Raw genomic sequence first — 11576 nt, forward strand, 5'->3', positions numbered from 1 at the left:
GCCAATGCATATGCCTATTCTTCTGCTTCCCCAGAACAGCCTCTTTCATCTGAAAACAACTAAACCACCCTCGAGAAACGCCTAAATGATTTTATCCGAGAAACGAGGGAGGAGAATGCCAGACTTAAAGAAACCATTACTAAAGAGATGCTGGGAGAAATTCAAGAACTACGCCACGAAACACTCTCACCGCTCCAAACAGTTGAGAGCACACTCGCAAAGATTATGGAAATGATTCAATCTCAGGGAGAAACAGATGTGAACGCCGTAACATTGAGAAGCGGAAAAGCACTTCCAGATGTTGTTCCACCTCCACCGCAATCCATTCCAACAGCAGAGCCAAGAATGGACAATGAGGAAACCACCAACTCAACGCAAGCCGAACGAGCACTTGAAGAAGAACTCAGGAAGGAAGAACTACATCCACAACCTTCTCGGAAAGGGAAAGAAATCATGCAAGAACCACCACCTGTGCCGAAAGCAAAACTTCCGTTCCCCTAGAGATTCCGCACCGATATCGACAACGCCAAATACGATAAGTTCCTACAAATGCTACGCCAATTACACGTTGATATGACATTCATCGATGCACTAGGAGAAATGCCGAGGTATGCCAAATTCCTTAAAGATCTTCTATCTAATAAAAAGAGATTAGCAGAAACCGCTACTGTTGTGCTAGGAGAGGAATGTTCTGCTATATTACATAAGGATGTGCCTAGAAAATTAAAAGATCCTGGAAGCTTTACTATACCTTGTAATATAGGAGGAACGACTTTTAATAGAGCTTTGGCAGACCTAGGTGCTAGCATTAATCTAATGCCCTTTGCATTATATAAACAATTGAATCTAGGAACTCTTAAGCCCACACGAATGTGCATTCAACTAGCTGACCGATCCACCAAATACCCTAGGGGTATAGTGGAAGATGTTTTAGTTCGAGTTGACAAATTTATTTTTCCAGTGGACTTTGTAATCTTAGATATGGACCCAGATGTGGAGATTCCTCTCATCTTGGGCAGACCTTTCTTGGCAACTTCTAGAGCTTTAATAGATGTGGGGGGAGGCAAACTTGTTATCCGTGTAGGGGATGAGTCTGCTAGCTTCGACGTGACCAAAATTATGAAATACCCCTTAGAGGGTGATGAATGCTTTTTCGTTGATTATGTGCATGATGAAATTGATTATCTGTGTGAAGTACCCAAAGCTAAGATGCATGATTTTAATTGGGAATGTCCCATAGATACTAAGAGTTATAATGACAGTACTTTTGAGCATGAACTTAATTCTTTACATATTGCTTTACACCGAGAGGTCTATCGTTTTAATTTGCTTGATAATGATTGTGTTTCTGAATTTGTTGAGAATATAAACTCTGTTGGTGAAGTCTCGGAGGAAATGGTTGGAAATGACGGGGATGAATTTGATGAATCTAAGGAGGAATATGATGATGAAAATGAGAACAGGAAAGAAGACCATGAGATAATGCATGAAGGAGAATTAAAGCCTCTACCTGCTCATCTTGAGTATGCTTATTTAGGAACACGGAAAGAGTTACCAGTTGTTATCGCGACATATCTTTTTGAAAGACAAAAAGAACAACTGATAACAGTGTTGAAAAGAAACAAAGAAGCTATAGGTTGGAAGATGACTGACTTGAAAGGGATTAATCCGGCCATTTGTACACATAAAATTCTATTGGAAGAAGGATCCAAACCTGTGGCGCAACCACAGCGTCGACTTAACCCGAACACATTTGAAGTCGTGAAAAACAAGGTAATCAAACTTATGGATGTCGGAATAATCTACCCTATTTCGGACAGCACATGGGTCAGTCCAACTCATGTAGTACCAAAGAAAGGAGGAATCACAGTCACAGAGAATGATAACAACGAACTGATTCCTACGAGAAAGATAACTGGATGGAGAGTCTGTATTGACTATAGAAAGCTCAACGAAGCCACCTGTAAGGACCACTTTCCATTGCCTTTTATAGATCAAATGATTGAAAGAGTAAGCGGGTACGGTTACTACTGTTTCTTGGATGAAATGAGCGGATACTTTCAAATTCCAGTAGCCTTGGAGGATAAAGAGAAAACAACATTCACTTGTCCGTTTGGTACATTTGCTTACAGGAAAATGCCATTTGGTCTCTGTAACGCCCCTGCCACCTTTATGCGTTGCATGTTGGCTATTTTCGAAGATTTCATTGGCGATTTCATGGAAGTTTTAATGGACGATTTCACAATTTTCGGGGAAACTTTTGAAGAATGCCTTGGAAATTTGGAAAAGGTTTTGGAACGATGCCAACAAATGAATCTAGCATTATCATGGGAAAAATGCTATTATATGGTCATAGAAGGAATTGTGCTTGGACATAAAATTTCGAAAAAAAGAATTGAGGTTGACAGAGCTAAGACAGCAATTATTGAAACCTTACCACCACCGCACAATGTGACATCCTTGAGAAGTTTCTTGGGACATGTGGGATTTTATAGAAGATTTATTAAAGACTTCTCGAAAATCGCAAGACCGTTGACCAAACTGTTGGAAAAGGACGCAGTGTTTGAATTAAACAAAGACGCAATGAAAGCATTCCAGAATTTAAAGGATGCCATGGTACATACTCCAATCCTTGTAGGACCAAAATGGGAAAAACCCTTTGAGTTGATGTGTGACGCGAGCAATTTCGCTGTTGGAGTTGTGCTAGGGCAGAAAAATGATAAGAAATTTCAGCCTATCGCCTATGCTAGTCGAATGTTGACTAAGCCGCAGCAAACTTATACCACGACCGAGAAAGAACTGTTTGCAATCGTGTTTGCGTTAGATAAATTTAGATCATATCTCTTAATGTCAAAGGTCATCATTCATACTGATCATGCAGCTATCAGATTTCTTATGTCTAAACCTGAAGCAAAACCAAGGTTGATCAGATGGATTTTGCTATTGCAAGAATTTGACGTGACTATCGTGGACCGAAAAGGAGTTGAAAACAGTGCAGCAGATCATTTGTCAAGGTTAGAGAATGAAAAAGGATAGGATATGATTGGGGATGTGAATGAATATTTTCCAGAGGAAAAGCTGATGGGCCTCTATCTCACACCTTGGTATGCAGATCTGGCTAACTATCTTGTAGGAGGAGAGTTACTGGAATTTTTAAGTACACACGCCCGGAGAAAGTTAATAGCAGAATCTCGATACTATTTCTGGGACGAGCCATATCTCTTTAAAGTATGCGCGGATCAAATAATTCGACGTTGTGTAACAGAGGTTGAAGGACATGAGATTCTTGGAGAATGCCATCGAATGGGCCATCACTCAGCTAACAGAACTGCTAGGAGAGCACTTGAAGCAGGATTCTACTGGCCCTCAATATTTCGGGATGCTCAAATCTGTGTCAGAAACTATGATAGATGTCAGCGAACTGGGAATATTACTGGAAAAGACGAAATGCCGCAAAACTACATCCTGGCGTGCGAAATTTTTTATATATGGGGACTAGACTTTGCAGGGCCATTTTCGGACTCCAAAGGTTTCAAATATATCCTTATTGCAGTAGATTATGTCTCCAAATGGGTTGAAGCAGAAGCACTTCGGAACAATGACGCAAGAAGTGTAACAAGATTTCTAAAGAGATTATTCACAAGATTTGGAGTACCGCGGATCGTGATTAGCGATAGGGGGACACACTTCCGGAATGTACCCATGCGGAGATTACTTCAAAAGCAAGGTATACAACACCGGGGAGGAGTCCCGTATCATCCTCAGACTACCGGGCAAGTTGAGAATGCGAATAGAGATATTAAGGCCATATTGGAAAAGACAGTAGCTCGGCATAGAAAATATTGGGTTGACAAGCTTAACGATGCTTTATGGGCTTTCCAGACTGCTTATAAGACGCCGATAGGAACTACTCCATACCGATTGGTATATGGCAAAGCATGTCACCTCCCAGTTGAAATCGAGCATAAGGCGTATTGGGCCATTAAAAAATTAAATGAAGATCTATTCATAGCAGGGCAGGAGCGAATGTTTCAACTGAATGAATTGGAAGAATGGCGTTTGCTAGCCTATGAGATATCCAGATCTTACAAGGAACGATCCAAGTTTTACCACGACATGCATATCAAGAAAAACAAAGAATTCATTAAGGGAGATAAAGTGCTATTATTCAATTCCAGACTGCGATTGTTTCCTGGGAAACTTAAATCAAGATGGACGGGGCCTTATATTGTTACAAAGGTATTTCCTTATAGAACCTTGGAGATCACTCATCCAGAAAAAGGATCTTTTAAGGTAAACGGCCACCAAGTCAAGAAATACTATGGAACGGAAAATACGCAAGGGACAGTCCAGTGTTACAGGCTAATACCCTGGACAGATGAATAGCACTATCTTCATGACAATTTCGTCGGGCTAAAGACGTTAAACGTAGCGCTGACCGGGAGGCAACCCGTTATTTACAATGCTTTATTACTATCCTTACTTTATTGTGTCAAAATAACATCCGAGTTGAAATTCCCTATTTTTGTAGATTTCATATTTCCGTACAGATCTCGTTGCAAGAACATGAGAATTATCCATCCAAGCATTTTGAGCAACATGACATGGGATGCTTACTAGGTCATCTACCTCTTATCCCTTGTTTATCTATTATGCGAGCCTTATGTTTTCATTTTAAAGTGTGGAAAAATGCACGCTTTGTTGTTTCTCTATTTTATTTTATTCTAAGTCGACATCGAGGACGATGTTTGGTCTAAAGTGTGGAAAGAGTTGTGCTTGAAATGAAAATCTTAAAGCTCTATCTCATTTGTTTGAAAGATAATCAAGCCACAAGTATGTGTTGTTATTCATTCTATCTTTGAAGAATGCTAAATCTGTGCCAAAAAGTTTACTCTTTGGATAACCTTGGAAGTACCCCTACCTTGACCTCCAAAATTTTGAAAAGTTGTATGCTTGTGTGGTATTCACCTCATATTTTGTAAAGACCTTAGTTAAGGATCTCTCGAAGTGGGAGTGTGCAACCCCTAATTTCAGAAAGATAAGTTAAGCGAAGCCCGGAATTGAATAATCATAGAATAGAACATGGGGCAAAAGGAGAGCTTTCTGTGAGCATTGAGAAAAATATCCCCGCTTCCCAAGTAAAAGGCATGAGGGGTTGTTGTTCTGAGAAATGAGTAGAAAAGGCAAAAAGGCCAATCCCCGAGATAAGATACGAGGAAAGCCATCTCGCTAGGTGGTGAACAACTATAGTCTCCTAAATACACAAATGTTATATCTGGAGTCGGTTGCTCACAATAAAATGACCCTAGGAGATGAGAAAATTGAGATGAGGGAAGCCGCTTCGCTAGGATTCAAGCACCCATTGCACTGCCTTCGAAAAAGCATGGAGCTCCATGTGAAGTCGGGTTGCTTGACGATGTTACCCTAGGAAGCGAGAAAAATGAGTAACCGCCCAAGCCACTGGCGGAGAGAGGCCCATGGATCTATTTTCACTTACTTTTATGTTGGGCTTTGGCGGTTAGGGAGGCCGTTTGATTAGGTTTTGTGCATCGTTCCCACTAGGGGGATCAGCTTAAGGCCTTTGCACAATGAGAGGTGAATGAAATTTTGGACTGCATGCTTGAGGCTGTGAAAACTAATTAACTGTCCAACTTGTGACCAATAGGGGTTTCGCTTTGTTTGAATATTCATAGCAGTGTATGGCACATTTTTATCATTCCTTGAAGATATTGTGAAGGATTTCACATCTCCTGGTAGATTGTGTTTTGAATGAATGTTTATCATTGAGCATATGTTTGGCATAGATACTTTTGGCATCTAAATGAGAAGGTTTTGAATGTATAATTTGCTCGTGGACGAGCAATCTAAAGTGTGGAAACTTTGATAGACGCCAAAAGTACCTATTTATCTATAATTTATTAAGTTGATTTCTTGCTAAAAACAAGTCTTAGAGAGTGCAATTACGTGTTTACATGGTATTTTACTAACAAATTGCAAATAAGTTCTGTGCGGAGTGTTTTGAAGAATTCCCACAGGAATGAAGGCTGAAATCAACCGAAAGGGAGCATAAACCATTGAAAGTAAGAATCAATCCACATGGGAGCACACGAAGACCAAACCGGAAACGAAAATGAAAAAACCACGCCCACGAGCCTCACACGCGTGTGAGCTGGCGTGGAAATATTCCAGTAACCGTCCACGCCAGTCCACACGCGTGTGGTAGACGTGGGGCGGCACCAGAAAATCTGTGCGATATTCAAACAAACCAAGGTAGCAAAGCCGTATATTCTCCAATTTGCCATCCGCGAGAGATACGACACTTAGGGAGTTTATGACTCTTAGTTTTACCACCCTCATTATTGCACATCCACTTTCACTTCCACTACGCTCACAGCATCAGGTATCTCGGAGGCTTATCAAATTTTCCACACTTTGATTCTTGCTTGCCCTCAAGCAAGACAATTTACTATCTAAGCACATAAGTCTTCTGAGATATCTTCTCATGTAAAACAAAGCTTTTGACAAATCAAAATGATGGGTGTCTAAGACTGTTGAAACGGGAGAAATCATTTGTGTTATCTACAAAGGATTTTGGTCAGATGTCATCAACTCAAGAAATATTTTCGGGAAATAAAAACCTTTCGTAGATAAACAAGTAGAATAAAGGATCACACTCCTCGCACCATACGCAAGCATGCATTTCCGAAGTTTTGGTTCACCTTCTATTTAATTAGGGCCTCTAGCCGATCCCGCTAGTGGGAACGATGTGCACTAGCTAATCAACTTTTACACCCTTATACGCCAAAGCCCAACGTAAATATAAATGAGGGTAGGGGCATGGACCACTCACCGCTTTTGGCTTAGCGCGGTCCCTCTTTTCTTCTCACTTCCTAGGATAACGTCATCGAGCCACCCGACTTCACATGGAGCTCCAAGCTTTTTCGAAGACAGTGCAATGGGTACCCGAATCCTAGCGAAGCGGCTCACCTCATCTCTTATTTTCTCAATTCTTGGGATCTTTTTATGTGAACAACCGACTCCAGATAAAGCTTTTTGCTTACCGAAGACTATGGTTGAGCACAACCCAACGAATTGGCTTCCCTCAATTTTTGAACTTGGTGATTGGCCTTTTGCCTTTTCGACTTCTCTCCATGTCAACCCCTCATGCCTTTTTCTATTTATGATCAAGGGATTTTTTTTTCTTATTAAGCTTACCAACAGGCTCACTTTTTGCCCCATGCCCTACCAAATTAGTCCAATTCCGGGCCTCGCTAATTTTATCTTTCTCAAATTAAAAAGTGCACACTCTCACTTCGAGAGATCCTTGACTAAGGTCCTACGTAAATAAGAGGTGAACATCATGCAAGCATGCAAGAATATAAACTTATTTTGGCTCTAAACACTCTCATAGGTGCGAAAAGTAACTTCCTCAAAGATATTTCAAGAGTAAAAATTTTTGGGCATCTAATTAAAATTCTCTCTAGATAACACAAATAATAACTCTCCTTTCAAAACTGCAAATGCACCCGCTTATCATTCCCAAGAGTTTCAACTTTCTTATTCTAAGCATATAAGCATATAAAGCACAAAGTGCGTCCTTTCCACACTTTAAAATAAACATCGTCCTCGATGTTTCCATACGATATAGGGTAAAGGAACAAACAGGGATTCTAAAGATTAGACAAATAAAAGATCCCTTTCCACACTTTAGAATTTACTCTGGGATATAGGGTATGCATCAAACGATCCTATATAACATGGTAAGCTCTAGCATAACACATACACAAAGCTATTGATTGTTGTGTGTATGGTGGTGAGGGTGAATGTGGTACGGAAGGTGATAAAACGAAGAGTCAAGACTCCCCGAGTGTCGTGTCTCTCAAGGATGGCGAATGGGAACCGAATTTATGTTGGCATTTATGAGGTTGAGAAGTAAGAGTTACAAGAATCATAGGGAGAAGGTTTGTTCATGGTTGGTTGGGTAAAGGTAAAAAGGGATAGAAAATACAAAAGGTAAAAGGAAGGGGTGCATGTCAAAGTTAAGCCAAAGGATTGATTATCGTAGGTAACTTGGAATTCAGTTTCGGGATTGATCTAGGGAGTCATGGTATTAATACCGAGTGGCGTCACACTCAGACTCTCAATCCTCATTCGGTTGAGGCATTTTATCGAACACCTTGCCTACCACTCCTCTCGGATCTCATCCTTTCGGATTAAGAGCGGAGATATAGATGAGTTGGGCTCGTGAGAGGCCGCTATCGCGCACTCTCTCACTTCCACTCGGTTCACTAACTACCCCGGCCGGAAATAGAAGCAAAGTTTGAACAACATCATCCATACAAACATCAATCATACTCCCACAAATCTCAAGATCATAAGATAAATTCTAAGCATCAATCCATAGATTAACAAGGGCAAACACACCCAAACTACTCTACTCTAACATAGAAAGCATTAAATCAACAAAATAAACAAATCAATAGATTAAAGTTGCAATCTTTAAGGAATAAAAGTTTTAGCAATATACCTAGAGATCTATGGATCTACTCCATCTTCCTTTCATCCTTCATCTTGCTTCTTCAATCTATGGAAAATCTATCTATCTAATCTACTCTAAAGAAAAGAAAAAGGATTTCCCCCAAAGGGGAGAAAACCCTAAGAAAAATAATCTAAAGGAAATTGGGGCTGCTGGGAACTGCTTGGGAAAACCTATAAAGGCCATATATATAGCCTCCAAAATCTCGGGAAAACCTATAAAGGCCATATATATAGCCTCCAAAATCTCGCCCTAATAATTTTCGCGCTGTATCGCGTCCACGCGGCTCACACGCGTGTGAGCGTGCGTGGGAGTAATCCAGTAAGCAACCACGCCGCTCACACGCGTGTGAGCGTGCATGGTGAAGTTTGCTTCTTCTGTCTTCTTCTATGTTATAGCTCTCGACGATACGATTCCATAGCCACCTGCCTCGCCTCATTCGGACATTCCTAGCTCCGGTTACGTCCGTTTTACTGAAGTGTCGCTGGAATGCCCTGCGAAGTGCAAGAATTTTGCAAATTATATTGAAACACACAAGATTAGTCCCTAGACCTATATGCAATGAAATTACCCTATCTTAGCATGTTTCTAGGCCTAATGGACATCTATTACAGCATATTTCACACCTAAATGACCCCTAAAATATGGCTACTTTTGGCACTTATCAGCTATATAAACAAATATTTCCACACTTTAAAGATCAAAACAGGGCTTAAAATTAGAAAAGGGATAAGAGGATAAACCAAGTATGCATCCCTCTTTCCACACTTTAGCTTCCAGCATAGGCCTGCTCCCGTTATAGATGCTCTATAAGAAATGGAGACATAACATACAAAAGGGTTTTCGGAGTGCTATTCAATTATTGTAAGCTGATAGAAATATAAAAGCAATAAAACAAAATGTAAAATAAGCAAAATTATTCAAAATAGAAATGCGGATATTTAAAGTGCATAAAAGTAAAGCAGTTGGAATGTGAATAACGTAAAGCGATAAAAATAAAGTAAAACAAAGTAAAGTAAAAGAAATAAAGGCGGAACCCCGCGCATAGGGAACCTAATGTTTAGTGGGACAAACAACCAATGTAACCAATGTCATTCGGACTGCAGAATCATGGATCAAACCAGAGAGTCTTTGAGAGTCTCTGATTTCGGTCGGAAACCTGAGAGTCTCTGGTTTCCGGTCGGAATTGAGACTCTGGTTTCCAAGACTAACCCAGGACCTTCATCATCTTCAAGCAAACCAAGCCATAGGAAACCATAAAAACTCCATTTCCGATAAAAAATCAGTCGGAAATCATCTCTGGTTTCCGATTGGAAACCAGAGTCTCAATTCCGACCGGAAACCAGAGAGTCTTTGAGAGTCTCTGGTTTCGGTCGGAAACCTGAGAGTCTTTGAGAGTCTCTGGTTTCGGTCGGAAACCTGAGAGTCTCTGGTTTCCGACCGAAACCAGAGATTCTCTGGAACCAGAGAGTCTCAATTCCGACCGGAAACCAGTTCTCTAGTTAAACCAGAGAGCTTGCTATTTTTTATTTTTTTTTTAAATTAGTGTTTTATTAACTAGAAAAAATTTAGTGTTTTTTTTTTAAAAAATAACACTAATTTTGCTTGTTTAAAAAGATGTCTCTTGAATTATTTGGATAAATAATGATAATACTTGATAGAAATGTGATTTTAACTTTGGGTTACAATTTGCTCATTTTCTAAAAAATGAACCAAATACATCAATACAGTTTTCTGAAATGCAACCAAACACTGAAAAAAAAATATTTTCTAGAAAATGACTCATTTTCCAGAAAACATTCTCCAGGTTTCCAAACACACCTTAAATTCCCCCGTTGTCGTATATCGCCGAGGGAGGTTGCGCTACGACAAATAGCAAAACCTCTCAGTTTCTCTCTCTTGATCTCACTCCCAGTAATTCCATTTGCACCCGAGCTTGCTTATTTGCTTCGTCTATCTTTCACTCGGATCTATACTGCTCTTCAGAATCTACGGTTCGGTTATTCAATCTGAGCAGCATCTGTTTTCTATGTGAAAATGGTGAGTCTCTCTGTCTTATCCGCTTTCTCGGTGTTTTTCCGTATTCACTTACGAGCTAGATCTGATTCGATTTGGCGACGCTCGTCGATCAATGTTTGGAGAGTAGCAGTTTTTTTTTTCCTCTTTTAATTTCTATTTTTATGATTCGCATGCGAATTGTGTAGTTTAGGATTTTGGTTTGAGTGTTGGAAGTTGTAACTCGCTGAACATTTTAGTGTGCTGAGATCGGGTAGTGTTGTGTTTTGACTAACTCAAATTTGTTTTTCTTTTGTTGCGACCGTGAAATGCTGCAGCCTCTGAGGTTGGAAATTAAGGTACTTTGCTATATATCAATACATGCATTTATGTGTATACTATTTTATAACAATGTGCACGATTCTGACTTTGATTGTTGCATCAGAGAAAACTTGCTCAAAGATCAGAAAGAGTAAAGTCTGTAGACCTACATCCAACAGAGCCATGGTAACTAGCTTCTATTTTCTTTATTTTCTTATCAGACAATGCCATTTAAGTTTTATGTGTATTAATTCATATGCTTTACACTGATATTTGGATACATACTGGTGCTAGGAAAATACAATGTCGAAAACATGCTATTGCTCTACTTACAGAAAAGACTTATCCTAGATCAAAGTCTATCTTTATGGATGAAGATTATTAGCTTCAGGCTATTCAACTACTTATTCACTGGTCGTCTTACTTGTTAGGAACATAATGTATTAGGTTTTGATGATACCAAAAATGTAATTTAGAATCCCCTAAAGTCTCGAAAGATAGGAATCAATGTAAGTTCGACAAGTAAACTAAGAGCGAAAATACAACCGGGTAACTTGAGCTCAACTCGGAAAATATTTAAGCTTGAGGTAAACTTGTATGAACATCTTAGAAGAATTGTGTTGTAATTTCATAGATAGATCAGTAGAAGGCACGAGACGACACTGGAGGAATAAGGGTCTGCGAGACATCAACTAAGTCTCGAGACATAAGCAGAGTTCGAGAG

At 39.8% G+C, this 11576-nt stretch overlaps 2 protein-coding genes across 2 annotated transcripts in view; both read left to right on the forward strand.

Annotated features, from left to right (window-relative positions):
- Nucleotides 1-3447: 3447 nt before the first annotated feature.
- Nucleotides 3448-11576, forward strand: part of LOC115995858 (coatomer subunit beta'-2-like) — a 17884-nt gene continuing 9755 nt past the window's right edge. The window contains exon 1 of the mRNA XM_031235006.1: nucleotides 3448-3924. Coding sequence (XP_031090866.1) covers nucleotides 3448-3924 — 477 coding nt within the window. The remainder of the gene's footprint in view (nucleotides 3925-11576) is intronic.
- LOC115997648 (coatomer subunit beta'-1-like) overlaps nucleotides 11023-11576 on the forward strand; it is a 26470-nt gene continuing 25916 nt past the window's right edge. Inside the window, exon 1 of the transcript XR_004093769.1 lies at nucleotides 11023-11038. The gene's annotated coding sequence lies outside the window, so the exon portion shown is untranslated. The remainder of the gene's footprint in view (nucleotides 11039-11576) is intronic.

This window comes from Ipomoea triloba, chromosome 11, assembly GCF_003576645.1.
Source record: "Ipomoea triloba cultivar NCNSP0323 chromosome 11, ASM357664v1".
NCBI classification, from domain to species: Eukaryota; Viridiplantae; Streptophyta; class Magnoliopsida; order Solanales; family Convolvulaceae; genus Ipomoea; species Ipomoea triloba.